This window comes from Eptesicus fuscus, chromosome 9, assembly GCF_027574615.1.
Source record: "Eptesicus fuscus isolate TK198812 chromosome 9, DD_ASM_mEF_20220401, whole genome shotgun sequence".
NCBI lineage: Eukaryota > Metazoa > Chordata > Mammalia > Chiroptera > Vespertilionidae > Eptesicus > Eptesicus fuscus.
In genome coordinates, this window is record NC_072481.1 from 12867281 (window position 1) to 12881920 (window position 14640).

Below are 14640 nucleotides of genomic sequence, written 5' to 3' on the forward strand. Positions count from 1 at the left end.
CTTTTTTGAGAAGCTCTGGAGACCTGAGGCTGAGGTGTCCAGTGTGAGTTTCCTATCTTTGACACACTTGAGGAGACTCCATTTCCTTCTTCAAAGGCCTTAATCTCAGAGTCCCTTTTCCTTGTTCAAGTAATGACATTAACTCGGTTTTCTTCTAAAGCTTTCATCCCCATTGAGATGGTGGCTGATGTTAACTGGTTGCATTTAATCTGTTGACTGTGTTGTTTTGTTCTGAATTCTTTTTATAGCCTTCCTACCTAATGTTTGGCTGCAACTATTATGGTTATCCTACATAATAAAAGGGTAATATGCAAATTAACTATCACTCCGCTATGCCCACTCCTGCACGATTGGGCCTGCAGGAGGTGTGGGGGGCGGGACTCAGGGTGGTCGGGGTGGCTGATTGGGCCGGTGGGAGGAGCGGGGGGCGGGGACTTGCGAGTCCCCGCCCCCCGCTCCTCCCGCTGGCGTGATTGGCCGCCGCGCTGCTGAGCGGGGACCGATGGGGCCGGCGGAAGGCACGGGTGGCGGGACTCAGGGTGGCCACTGAGGGGGGACCAATGGGGCTGGCGGAAGGTGCGGGTGGCGGGACTCTGGGTGGCTGATTGCGCTGGCAGGAGGTGCTCCGATCGGCGGGTGGCCAGAACCAAGGCCTGGGTCCCAGGTGCCGTCGGAAAACTGGTGCCGGAAAACTGGTGCCGTCGGAAAACTGGTGCCGACAGCCAGGTGAAGGAAGGTCTATTGCACGAATCTTCGTGCAACGGGCTTCTAGTAGTTAAATAATATTATTAAGCCCAGAGATAGGCTTCTCCCTCTGTTAAGGCCTTATTTCTATTTCTGCTTTTGGTCCCAACAGTAAATTCTTGCTAGTGAGTTCCCCAGTTACTGTGTTTTTTGTTTCTGCAAATGCTTTACTATTGTGTATATATTTAGCTTTGTTAATTTAACATGTTTACTTAACATAGACTCTTTCCCATGCTGTAGAATCATTACCCCAAAGCCAATTGCTTTGTATGTCAAAATTTAAATGTTATTCTTTTTAAAAAATATTTTTTATTGATTTCAGAGAGAGGAAGGGAGTTAGAAACATCAATAATGAGAAGAAATCATTGATTGGCTGCCTCCTGCACACCCCACACTGGGGATGAAGCCTGCAACCTGGGCATGTGCCCTGACTGGGAATCTAACTGTGACCTCCTGGTTCCTGGGTTGACACTCAACCACTGAGCCACACCAGCTGGGCTAATTATCATGTTTTGATAGCTATTCTAAATTCTTATATTCTCTCTCAGTGGTGGACAAAAAAAATATAAAAATTATTGGCATACAAAATATTTAACTTGTCTTTCCTGCCCTTTAAAATTTTTTTATTAAGTGTATAGAGTTCAGTGTCATTAAATATCTCTTTTTATTACATAGGATTGCTGTAGCTCAGTTTTGAAATTAGAGTGTTAAATCCTTCCCCTATAACTCCTCCCTTCTCACAGTTTGGAAGTGTGTGTGGCTATTTAAAAAATCATTTTATCTGAAAATAATTGCAAGCCTACAGAATAGTTCCAGGAGCTTCCATAGACCCTTTAATCAGATTTTCCAATTTTTAACATTTTGCCCTATTTGCTTTACTATTCTTTTTTAAAAAAATATTTTTTGTTGATTTCAGAGAGGAAGGCGGGGTTGGGGGGAGGGGAGAGAGAGAGAGAGAAGAGAGAGAGAGAGAGAGGAGGAGGGAGGGAGGGAGAGAGGGAGAAACATCAATGATAAGATAGAATCATTGATCGGCTGCCTCCTGCACACCCCCTACTAGAGATGGAGCCTGAAATCCGGGCATGTGCTCTGACTGGGCGTTGAACTGTGACCTCCTGGTTCATAGGTCAACAACATTCAACCATTGAGCCATGTCAGCTGGCTGGGCTCTTTTATGACATTTTTAAAATGACACTATTTTAATACAGGTCCATCCTCTCTTCCTCCTCCCCTTATAAAATGTTCCTCATTTTGAGTTTGGTCTGTGTTTCCTCATGATTAGACTCATGAGGAAACACAGACCAAACTATGCTATTTGTTTGGAATATCACATTAGTGATGGTCTTTTTTAAGATATAAATCTGGAGGCGCATGATCTTCATCTGTCACTCACTGCTGTTGATATTCATGTACCACTCACTGGTGGTGGTCATTTTCCTCACTCAGTCAAGATGATGTCTGATTTTTTTACAATTAGTTTACATTCCCCCCTCTGTAGCTCTTTTAGACCATGCAGATATTATTCTTTTCACCAGAATTTCTCCCCATGGATTTAGCATCCATAGAGTATTGTTGAGTTATTTTTTTTTCTAGGCATTCTCAGTTTCAGATACTGGTTTTATTTGCACATGTTAACTAATGTGAACCTGCTTTGGTAGTCATGAATGGGCAATGGATATTGTAAGTTGGGTTTCACTGAGATTTTTGTTTCCTTAGATCAGTGGTCAGCAAACTGCGGCTCTGTTGACTAATGAGTTTGCCGACCACTGGGATAGGGGTTTAATCACAAGGAACAACAACAGCCTGTAATTATTGGAATCGAGAGTCTAGGTCAGTGGTTGGCAAACTCATTAGTCAACAGAGTGGCAAACCGCGGCTCGCAGTTTGCCGACCACTGCCTTAGATGGTTTCAGTGTTATCATTTCATAACCAGATCTGAGTAGGTGTAATTTTTAACGATTTCTGTAGCAACAGTTTAATGTGTTTAGTACACTGTTCTTGGATTGCTAATGGACACAAAGATTGAAAACCTCAAACTGGTAATAATGCAAATAATATTCTAATGGCTTGAAATATTAAGTAGAATTAGCACAGTGAGAATTTTCTCAAACATCTATATATATAAAAGCCTAAGTGACCATCTGACCGTCCAATTGGTAGCTATGATGCGCAATGACCACCAGGGGGCAGATGCCCTCTGAGCCACTGCGCTGCCCCAGATGCGGCTGTCCAGGGAGGGACTGTGGAGGGGGCGGGGAGTTGGCTCCAGGGCATGTCTGACCCATCTTACCCAGTCCCGCCCTGCTGGCCACATTCTAATTAATTTCCTTTCAATGTGCACGAATCCATGCACCGGGGCACTAGTATTATATAAAGCCATACATTTTATTAGGTAAGTTGCTTTCTCGTTAATAATCATTGTACTGTTAGCTGCATACTTAATTTGTTGACTGGTAATTTTAATACTATCGAGGATACCAACATTGAGTTGATTTCTCTCAATTTTTTTCCTTCCTAGGGCAAGAGGATTATGACAGGTTACGACCGCTGAGTTATCCACAAACAGATGTATTTCTAGTCTGTTTTTCAGTGGTGTCTCCATCCTCATTTGAAAATGTGAAAGAAAAGGTGAGTTGGTCAGGTATTCTTGTCCTGAAAAATGTTGTCACAGAACTTCTATTGACTTGAAAATAGATCTAGAGACTTGTGGGTTAATGAAGGTATAATTTTTAAAATACCTTTCCTCTAGTGGGTGCCTGAGATAACTCATCACTGTCCAAAGACTCCTTTCTTGCTTGTTGGGACCCAAATTGATCTCAGAGATGACCCCTCTACGATTGAGAAACTTGCCAAGAACAAACAGAAACCTATCACTCCAGAGACTGCTGAAAAGCTGGCCCGTGACCTGAAGGCTGTCAAGTATGTGGAGTGTTCTGCACTCACACAGGTGAGGACTGTGCTGAACCCGATTTTTATTTGCAGCTGAATAGTTTCTTCGAGCATTAGGATTCAGGGGCTGTTTCTAACAGTGGTCAAGAGAGCTGCCTAGGAAGACTGTCTATGATCAGCTTCATAGTGTATATATCCTTTTCTGGATGTCTGTATTTATGGAGAAATTATTAGTCTCTAAGTAAAGCTTTTGTGTTGGTGAGCTTCCATGTCGTGCTGAGTCATTTGTAGTGGTCAGGGATTGTGTTAACAAAAATTACAGGAAAGGTCCAGGTAAGCACAAATTTACAACCCCCTTCCCGCCCCCCCTGGCCCCCCCCCGCCCCCCCGACACACACATACACCTTAAATTTTTATCTAAATAGTACTGACCTTTTCTTGTCTATTCTATTCTGACAATTGATGCTATACTGTTTCTGGGGTAGGGAATTAGTCATAATAGAGACTTTCATGTCAGAGAAAGTTGCCATGGCTGTTTCTTAAGCATGCTTATACGTATAGCGTCTCTACAGTTTTGGGAGGCATTCCTTCTTTATGTGGACCTCTTTCCTCTGTCTCTTTCTGAATGATTTAATTGGAACTCTTCTCATAGCTTGATGGGAAATGTCATTCTGAGGACAGGGAACAGCGCTAGAGTATGTAGACAGAGTTGTAACTGACCTGTGGTTTCATTTTCTTGACTTGCATGGTTATTGCAACTGATTCTCCATCTGAGGGCAAAGGAAAGAATTATGGAACTAATTCTCACAGAACTCTTTTATTTTACTAGTTACTGGTGGCTTTGACTTTTGAACAGTGAACAAAAACATGCCCAAGTAAATTAGGGCAGGTTTGAAGGGAAGAGATTATTTTAGTTACATTAATCTTGATTATATGTATAGTAAGATAAATGGCATATATAGTTGCATATTGTGCATATATTAGGTATTTAGTATGTGGGGCCTAGACATAATTCAGTAATCTTCAGTTTAGCACTAGGTTGGATAAAGATAAAATTTTCATGTTTATCTGGATATTACACAGGATAATTTTAAGGCCTAATATTCTCCCAAACTCTTTGGCAATTTAGTTGTATTGTAAAAACAGATATTTAAAACTAAATAAGATTTTACATCTTATCACACACAGCACTTACTGAGATTTTTAAAAAATGCCTGATGCTTCTGTGTTTTGATACCATACTCAGAAAAGTGTGTGTTTGTTGGGGAAGGATATGTGTGGAACGTGTGTGTCACATTATAATTAATTATGTGCATCTTTTGCATACCCCTTTTCTCTAAATATGGGTTGTTTTGGGGAGGGAAATGGAGGCAAGTAGGCTAAGTGGACCCAATTTTAGGTCACTGGTGAAGCTTATTTTAGAGAATTGGATGCTTCTATATATGACTTCTTTTTTTTTTTTTTTACAGGTTTATATAGTAAGTCATTTTGCAGAGAATAACAATTTGAAAAGGTCTTAGCAATTGTGTTTTTCTTACCAGATTTTTATGTTGGAGAAGTCAAAAGAGAAGATAGAAAATAGGGTCCGTGGTTATGTTTGGGAGGTAGAACTTTTAGGACTACAAATTGTTTGTTGATTTCTCTAAAAGTAAACTATATAATCAGATAGTTTGTGGGTAAAAGTGAAGATTAGTTTTGTTTTGTAGGGAATTAGTTGATCTTTGCCAATAAACAAACAAGAAAAGATTTCCTTCTTATTAAGGAATGCTCTAGTTTCTAATTGCTGTTCTCCACTTTTTTCCTTATAGAATGTATTTCACTTTCCATTCTCCTTTCTTCCTTTCATATTTGACTACTAGAACTTGCTCCTAGATGTGTAGAAAGAATTTCAGAGGATCTTTAATTTTTGTTTAGCATTTCTACTTTGTAAAAGATATGGAAAGAAGAAAACTTTTTAACCGCTTTGCTTCTTTTTAAGTACTTATTGTTATTTCTGATTTATTTTGTACCTAATAGAATGCGTAAGTGCCAGTCCTCTGGGATGCATTGGTGGGGCTATGGAGGGAATAGGGTAGGGGTGGGAATATCTGGGGTAGTCTGGGGTTGGTACTTGTTATTGGAACTGTATTCTGGAACTTTCGCAAATTTTTTAATTGGGATCAAACTGACATAGAGAACATGTGAAACTTCTTTGGGTGGTAAACCTGTGGCTTCAGATTTAGGTGAGTTTAAGTGAGTCTGTAGACCTGGGCCCAAGGTACCAGTACTACTGAATCACTGTCACGTTGGAGTTCTGCCTGAGGTGTAAGTGTATTTATGCATCTTAATCCCTGTAGATCTGAGAATATTCTTTGTTTTCACTTCATGCTTTTATGCTCTGATACCCATGCAGACACCTTAAAGCATTGGACTGCTTGCTAAAACTCATTCTAGGACCCCATTCTTTGTTTTTCTATAACTTGGGTGGTGGTTACTTGCTCTGATAACATTACTGAATAACTGAAGTGTTTGCTGTTTCTAGAGTCTGTTCTTTAAACTTTTCCCAGTTGGTACTGTTGAACAATTAACACTCTTTCTAAATGTCTGAACCTTTTTGTTCTGGGAAACTGGTTGACTTTGAGATCCTGATTAATTCCATCCAGCTATGTCATTGAATCTAGAAACATGTAGCATGCCTGTTAGTCTGCTATTTGTGTACTTCAGTTATTCAGGGGCTGAATTCACAGAATTCTGAAATTTAATAGATTTCAAAATGTGTGTGCCATTCTTATCATTAGAAATACTGGGGAATTTATAAGGCTTACTTACACAATGTATCTCTTGTGTTTGCATATCTATTTTCCTCTCCTGGCATTATTTTCATTAAAATGTAATATTAGATTTGAAAGTGTGATTGTTTTAGAAGTCAACATATGGCATTTTCATAAAAATTGGTTTCTTGTTCAGTTAACCTTTTTGAAGTAAGAAGTTTCTGTTCAGTTAACGTACTTGCCCAGTAATGGGCTTAAGTCTTACATTCTGGCATTTATTTTTCTTAAGGCACATTGCTTCTGTGAATCCAGCCCATTTAATCCAGACTGCTATTGTATCTGCTAGTCTTTCTAACCTCTAACCTGGCTGCTATTCTCTCTCCTCCCCTCTGTCTTGTAGAGAGGTCTGAAGAATGTGTTTGATGAGGCTATCCTAGCTGCCCTCGAGCCTCCGGAAACTCAACCCAAAAGGAAGTGCTGTATATTCTAAACTGTTTCTCCTTCCCCTCTTTGCTGCTGCTTCCTGTCCCACTACTGTAGAAAGATCATTTAAAAACAAAGGAATAAAACCATCCTGTTTGAAAGCCTCTGTGTCTTTTTACTCACCACCTTAGAGCAACCTCTGTATTAGTTTTTGACCAAGAATGCAATATCTTACAGAATATTTTGTGTGATCAGTAGTCAAGTTGCTGCTTGAGTTGCCTGATGCTCAGAGCTTTTTGGTTTGGATTACTATTGCAAAAGGGTTCTTGGTCTAGCATTAAGAATGTCCTCTTGGAGAAAATAAGAGTTTAACACTTCTAGATCTTAGTTCTAGATGGAGAAAATAACACAAACATCATTTTATTCTTATGATCAATTGTTAATTGTAATTGCATGACAAACTTTATGGAAAAAGGGTGACTTGCTAGTAGAGTGTAATGGGGAAGGGACGATTTTTTTCTGGTTTTCCTTTGTGCAGTGAAACTTCGTGTTGCTATTGCTTTGGCTGTCTGTGCTATAGTGGAGTATTTGTCAGTCTGGGTGGGAAAGATATTGATGTATCTGCTACTGCTTTATGAGATTATTTGTTACATTATCTTTTAAGAATAGCATCCATTTTAACAGTTGACTTAAGGTTTGTTTATGTTGAGATGTAAAGCTGCCACCTTTATATTTTCTTCTGATTTCATCTTTGTGAGGGAAACATACAATTGTGGTTACCTTCAAATTTTGAAATTAAAAATATACAATTGTTTGTATAAATGCCTGATGAAGCTTTATTCCTGTTGCACTGACTGGCTCTAGTTTTTATATGTATCAGGTACCCACATTTTTGCTTCCTTAAATCCCCTTGGCTCTGTGTAATTGGTGGGATAAAGGGAGTTCAGAGTGAATATCTTTGCAGCCACTGTAATTGCTCTCTCCATCTTTGCCTGTGCCTTCATGTAACAAGGATGCCACTGCCTGGTGCCCATCCTCCCATATCCAGCTGTTTCATTTGAATGCAGAGCTGCTTCACTTGTTTTTATGTAAAATGTTTCAGCAGCACATTACAAAACGCATATTGAATGAGCAAATGACACATGTGCTTGTTTGCTTCTTGTGACATACATTGGTCTGCAAAGCGCTTTCTCAAAGGACCACTGTCTCACTCATGAATATCTGCTCCTCTGAATTGCTGGATCCTTCCAGGGCCCTGCCTGGACAAAACTTGGTGAAGTGAGATGATTGTGTTGAGATTCAGGATTGTTTTTAATGTTTTGATCTTTGCCAACTTTTGGGATTTGAATGTTTTTAATTTGAATTTCCACTTTCTTATACTGAAAATCAGACTGCCCATTTTTTTTCTTTCTACCCCTTTCAGAAAGGCCTAAAGAATGTATTTGACGAAGCAATATTGGCTGCCCTGGAGCCTCCAGAACCGAAGAAGAGCCGCAGGTGTGTGCTGCTATGAACATCTCTCCAGAGCCCTTTCTGCACAGCTGGTTTCGGCATCATACTAAAAGCAATGTTTAAATCAAACTAAAGATTAAAAATTAAAATTCGTTTTTGCAATAATGACAAATGCCCTGCACCTACCCATATGCACTCGTGTGAAACAAGGCCCATAGATATGGTCCCTTTCCCCCTCTCAATACTAGTTAATTTTGAGTAATTGTGTATTGTCAGAAAAGTGATCAGTACTAGTTTTTGTTTTGTTTTTTGTTTTGTTTAAAAGCAAGGCATGCTTGTGATGACTCTGTAACAGACTAATTCGGGTTGTTGAAGCTGCTCCCGGGTTCCACTCTGGAGAGTGATCTGAGACATCTAGTATTTTTTTTTTTTTTTTTTTGTGGTGGGAGGGGAGGGGTGTGTATGTGGAGTTTGTTTTTATTTAGTCATTTTTTAAAAATTTGTTAACCATTGGATAGCCCTTTAGGTGAGGAGGATGGAGTGATTCCACATTCCACTTCCTAGATCTAGTTTAGAAAACATGTTCCCCACCGGTGCTCTTAGGAAGGAGTATAGTAAATGCCTCATTTAATAACATACTCCTTTTTGAAAGTTGCCTTTTCTCTCCACCCTTGAGTAGGTTCAGTATTTGATGAAACTCATGAAAGTGGGTGGAACCTGTCTTGCCCCTCCTCTTTCTAGGATGCACTATATATGTGACTGACTTTCAAGGAAATTTGTTAGCCGTTTGCTGATTTTTTTTTTTTAAGTTAATGTCTAACTTCTTTCACTGATAAATGAAGAAAAGTATTGCACCTTTTGAAATATACCAAATGGATTAAGTACATAATTTAAAAAAACATTTTTTCCTTGTCAGTCATTGTCTTATATGCTTAGCATAGATGTGCAGCTTAATAGTGTATGATATGGTTCCTAGAACACAGCTGAAGACCTGGTATCTATGAGGGGTGCTAGAAGACAGATGTCTGTGGAATGATTCACATCCTCTTCAAGTTATGAGGATGGAGACCTGCTTCATTAAGAAGCTAGGGGTGGGGTGGGGGTGGGGAGAACATTTAACAACATGGGGACCAGTCAGGGGAATCCCCTTATTTCTGTTTTGCATGAGGAACCCTAGAGCAGCCAGTTGAGGCGCTCTAGTTTAATAAAAATCATGGAGAGAGTCTTATGAAGACTCTTCATAAGTGTTAATAGGGATTTTATCAGCTTATTTTGGTTGCAGTTTCCAACATTTTAAAAAATGTTTAGGTAATATTCTCCACCTTCCCCAAATCCTAATTCTTGTAGTTTCATTAGTGTTGAACCAATGCTTTCTCATGTCTCAATTCTTTGTATATGCATTCTTTTCAGATGTATTAAACAAACAAAAAAACCCTTCACAAGCCAGCCTGGGGGTTGTTATTTTCCCTCCGCCTCTTTTTTAGATATTTAGCAGTGGGAACTTAACTTGACTCTTATTAATATCAGTTTCTAACAAATTTTGGGATAAGATTTTAAAAGCTTTATTTCATTTTTGGCATTCAGTTTGAGATAATGCTTTTTACTCCATGTACTCAGGTTTGTGCCTTCTCCCCTAAGTTTGGCATGTAGCCTACAAACTCCTATTCAATACCAAGTAGGTTCTTAACAGGTCTTGGTGAGGAGTGTTTAGGAAGCTCACCGCTCATGTTGTTGGAAGGAAGCACACCTCTAATCCATGGGTTAGTTGGGAAGTGGCCAGTTTCTCCAAGTTTTCTGTATCTGTGGTTTTTAAACTTTGCTGCTTACTGTAGTGCAGCTTGAGCAATGGGGTATTTAAAAGCTTTCCAGGTATTTCCAAAATGGCAGCCAAGTTTGAGAACTGCTGCTGGGTGGTTAACCCAAACTGCTTCTCTCAGATTCTAGATTCTGAGCTGTGAATCTGAATATGGGACACACTTTCTTTAGGTAGCCAGAATGATTCATTTACCTTCAGAATATAATACTGATCTGTCTGAGCATTTGAAAAACTAAGAACTGTTAATCCAGTTAATAAGGTTGATATAGTATAGATTGTTTTGATAGTTTTTTATAGGGAGTCATGTTTGGCTTGATTCCATACTGTACTAGAACCAAGCGGGGTTGGTTGGGAAGGGGGTTAGGAAGAGGCAGATCTAAGCTTTACTATTTTACCAATGTGTCTTATTACTTATTCTTGTTGATTGTACTAGAAGAGGTACCTGGATTGAGACTCTGTGGAGCAGGTACGATGTATCCCTAGTTTTTAGTACAGTGGCATATAGGTCCATTCTGATTATTGCTATATCCCTGGCCTAGAGCAGTGCTTGACACATGAGATGGCTCTAAAAATAATCATTGGATGGGTACATGATACCAAGAATGAATAAATGAAATAAGGCAGGTCACATGATTGTGTCGAATTATGCACACATCAGAAAAACAATAGTGACAGGAGATTGATGCTAACATTGTTTTATAATTTTTCGGTTTCACTTTCATATATTAGAAGAATATGGGTGGCAAATAGATGAAGCTAACATTATTTTCTACTTAAATATTGTTTTCTATTTGACTTAAGAAATGTGTCTGTAATCTTGGCTTAGTGAGTGATACTGCCCAGGTTGGAAAAGGGTTATTTTAAACAGTCCTTAGTAGACTTAGCATGTGACAAAATTTACATTACTTAGGCTAATACATCACTGGTTTTCTAAAATAATCAATGTTTTACTGAAGGTCTTAGTAATAGGTTCTGTAGTTTGTTACAGTTGCATTCTTAGAGCTGGGTTTTATGCCAGTAGGGAAGTATATTCTAACGGGAAGAAAGGGTTGTGGCATGAAAGGAATAATTGCAGTATTTCCTTATTCTAAGATGTATTTTTCCTCACATTTTCATATTATAACCAGAGCACCGCTTAAAACTTCTGTGTACATTTAATGTAGAGTACATTTTTTTTTTCGAAGAGCTGTCATTAAATCAGTAGTGTCTTATAATTTTTATCTTCATAAATGGATAAAGGTATATTTCTTTTTCCTCATTGTTAGGTTTGGACTATTTTCTCCCATTTTGCTGTTGTTGGTTACTTGGTTGCTGAGTGCCAAGAAACTCTGGTATATAAGGCCACTGCTTCTTGAGAAGGATTGGAACTTAGTCCCCGCTGGGTACAGCTAACATACGTTGGAAATTTAAGTGTGCGGGAGAGGCAACATTTCACCAGGAAGTAGAACTCTAGTACTTTCAGGGAGGGCTGAGCTCTTCAGTGGTTAGGGTATCACTGATTGATATGCGAGGGAAGTAGCTTTAAATCACTGTTCTAGTTTAGCTCTCCTTGTTTTCTGTAGGTCTTGGCCTCAAGTCCTCTGAACTCAGAGCATGGTGATTTAACTACTTAGAACAACAGAAGGCCTCACCTTACTATTTGCTTTCCAGGGCTATTTAAATACTTTTAAGTTTATATATTACTTGGAGTTTTTTCCAAAGTGCCCTTACGTTTTAAAAAAGAAAGTTACTTTTATTAGCTATTGCTACAATAATATTGCATTATAAGCCATCCTAACAGTGGCTTACTACAATAAACACTTATGTTTTTTATGCATGGGTCAGTTGGGTTTTGCCTCCAGGCTTCAGATTGGGCTTAGGTTGGCTTCATGTTTTTTATTCTGGAGCCTGGCTCCAGAAAACAGGCAACCTGAGAGTTGACTTCTTTCTCATGGTGAGCCTGGTGAGCCAAAGGGGTGTGAGGTCAAGCACATTTAAAATTTCTCATGTTTCATTACCCAGAGGATTCCATATACCCAACCCCAAAGTTTGTGCCACTTATTCATTCAAAATTCATATTTAGTAAATTCAAAAATAGAGTTTTTTTAAAAGCATTTACTAAGACTCTTAAGAATATAACTAAAAATGTGGGCTCCTGACTTGTAGTTGGATTTTTATATAAAAAAAATGCTTTTATTGATTTCAGAGAGAGGAAGGAGAGAGGGATAGAAACATTAATGATGAGAGAGAATCACCAATCAGCTGCCACCTCCATGCCCCCGCCTCTCCCTCCCCCCCGGAATTGAATCTGCAACTCGGGCATGTGCCCTGATTGGGAACCGAACTGTGACCTCCTGGTTCATAGGTTGATGCTCAACCACTGAGCCATACTGGCCACGTTGGAATTTTCTTTTCCTTAAATTTTAATATCTACCTCCTCCTGATAGCCATGTGGTCTCATCCCACTTTTAGAGTGATTCTCAGAGTAAAAATCAGAAAAGAACAAAAAGTAAAAATTTTATGTGTGTGCATGCACATACCATACATTTATTGGTCAGAGCACTTGTTCCATACTGGGCACTGGAGACCTGGGGAAGGACAGCCCTAACTAAGCGTATCCTTTGGTAGGTAACTTTAATTCTCCTGGTCTCTGGTCTCTATCTGTAAAATAATTATGTACTTTATCATTGTTGAGGTCTCAGATGCAAGTCAGGTGCCTGGTTCAATTAATGGAAAGCTTAAAAAAATTCCCCCTAGAGTGGGACCTGCTAGTTCTTAAAAGCACCTCAGGTAGGATTTAAAAGATATTTTATTGATTTCAGAGAGGAAGGGAGAGGGAGAGAGACATAGAAACATAGGTTGATGCTCAACCACTTAGCCACGCCAGACGGGCTCCCCAAGTAGTATTTAGATGAGCTATGCTTGGGGATTAGTGTACACCTCAGTGATTCGTAACTTTGGCTGTGTGAATATCACCTTTGGAGCTCATTTTAAAGAGAGGTAAATACTGCCTGGGGCCATTTCAATCAATCCCTGGAGATAGAGCCTGGTTTTTCAAATTATTTTTTTGAGTGGTATCACTTCTTTAAAGCTCACCAGATTATTTTAATACTAGTGGCCTGGTGCACGAAATTCGTGCATTGGGGGGAGGAGGTGTCCCTTAGCCCGGCCTGCACCCTCTCCAATCTGGGACCCCTCAGGAGATGTCCGACTGCCGGTTTAGGCTTGATCCTCCTCACTGCTAACCTGCCTGCCTGCCTGATCGCCCCTAACCACTCTGCCTGCCGGCCTGATCGCCCCCAACTGCCCCCCCCGCCCCCCCCCGCCGGCCTGCTCATCTCCAACTGCTCCCCACTGCCGGCCTGATCACCCCCAACTGCCCTCCCCTCCTGGCCTGATCGCCCCTAACCACCTCTGCCTCGGCCCCGCCACCATGGCTTTGTCTGGAAGGATGTCCGGAAGGTCTCCTGGTCTAATTAGCACATTATCCTTTTATTAGTATAGATAGAGGCCTGGTGCACGGGTGGGGGCTGGCTGGTCTGCCCTGAAGGGGGTCCCGGATCAGGGTGGGGGTTCCCTTGGGGGGAGTGGGGCAAGCCTGGGCAAGGGGCCTGGAGTGGTTTGCAGGCTGGCCATGTCCCCATCGGGGTGGGGGTCTCCGCTGGGGGTGGGGTGGGCCTGGGCAAGGGGCTGATGGTTGTTTGCAGGCTGGCTACGCCCCCATTGGGTGAGGGTCCCTGCTGGGGGGCATGGCAGGCCTGGGCAAGGGGCTGATGGCCGTTTGGGGGTGGTTTGCAGGCTGGCCAAGCCCCTGGCTTTGTCCGGAAGGACATCTGGAAGGTCTCCAGAAGGTCTCCTGGTCTAATTATCATATTACTCTTTTATTAGTATAGATGCCAACCAGGTTTGAGAATCATGACATTAGATGATCTCTTAAGGTTTCATTTACACCTGACATGAGTTTTAGAGTAAGTTCAGGCTACATGTCTTTACAGCTTTATTTGTTGTTTTCGGAAAGAAGTTTTCCAAACTTGTGGTCCCAAACTAGCACTTAGTTCTTGACTCCTTATTTAGAAAGAAGGTTTACAAAGTTCATATCATAATAATCTTACTGGTAGACTGGCACAGAGATATTTTGAGCAGATTCCTAAGTAATTAAATTAAGAGGGTAAGTATTTGAGTTGTAGAGATCAACGAAGGTTTTCTAAATTCAAAGCTGGAATGTAGAGGAAGGTTGTATGTCCCTGATAACTTCAAGACACTTGTTTCACTGGATGGAGGTGGTTATCTTTTTCACTTAGGATATCCTAATTCATCTGCTGAGAGTACAAATTCCAAATAGTGTTAAGTTACTGCTAGAAATGAGTATGAAATTGAAGTTATTCCAGGACTAAATTGGTCTTCTAGGATGTGAAGTCTCTTGCTATGTTAAAAACACCATCATTTCACCCTGGCCTTTGTGGCTCAATTGGTTATTGTCCCATGCACTGAAAGGTTGCTGGCTCAATTCCCGGTCAGGGCACATGCCTGGGTTTCGGGCTCCATCCCTGGTAAGGGGGCGTGCAGGAGGCAGCTGGTCAGTGTTTC

The 14640-nt window shown here is 40.5% G+C and overlaps 1 protein-coding gene across 3 annotated transcripts in view; it reads left to right on the forward strand.

Annotated features, from left to right (window-relative positions):
• The window catches only part of CDC42 (cell division cycle 42), a 38578-nt gene extending 28878 nt beyond the window's left edge, over window positions 1–9700 (forward strand). For 2 of the 3 annotated variants that reach the window (XM_008148119.3, XM_054720506.1), the window contains exons 4-6: window positions 3263–3372; window positions 3494–3691; window positions 8230–9700. In XM_008148119.3, coding sequence (XP_008146341.1) covers window positions 3263–3372; window positions 3494–3691; window positions 8230–8319 — 398 coding nt within the window. In that variant the 3' untranslated portion in view covers window positions 8320–9700. Of the gene's footprint in view, window positions 1–3262; window positions 3373–3493; window positions 3692–6783; window positions 6968–8229 lie in introns of those variants that run through there. The other variant, XM_008148120.3, reaches the window with a different exon arrangement.
• The last annotated feature ends 4940 nt before the right edge of the window (window positions 9701–14640 follow it).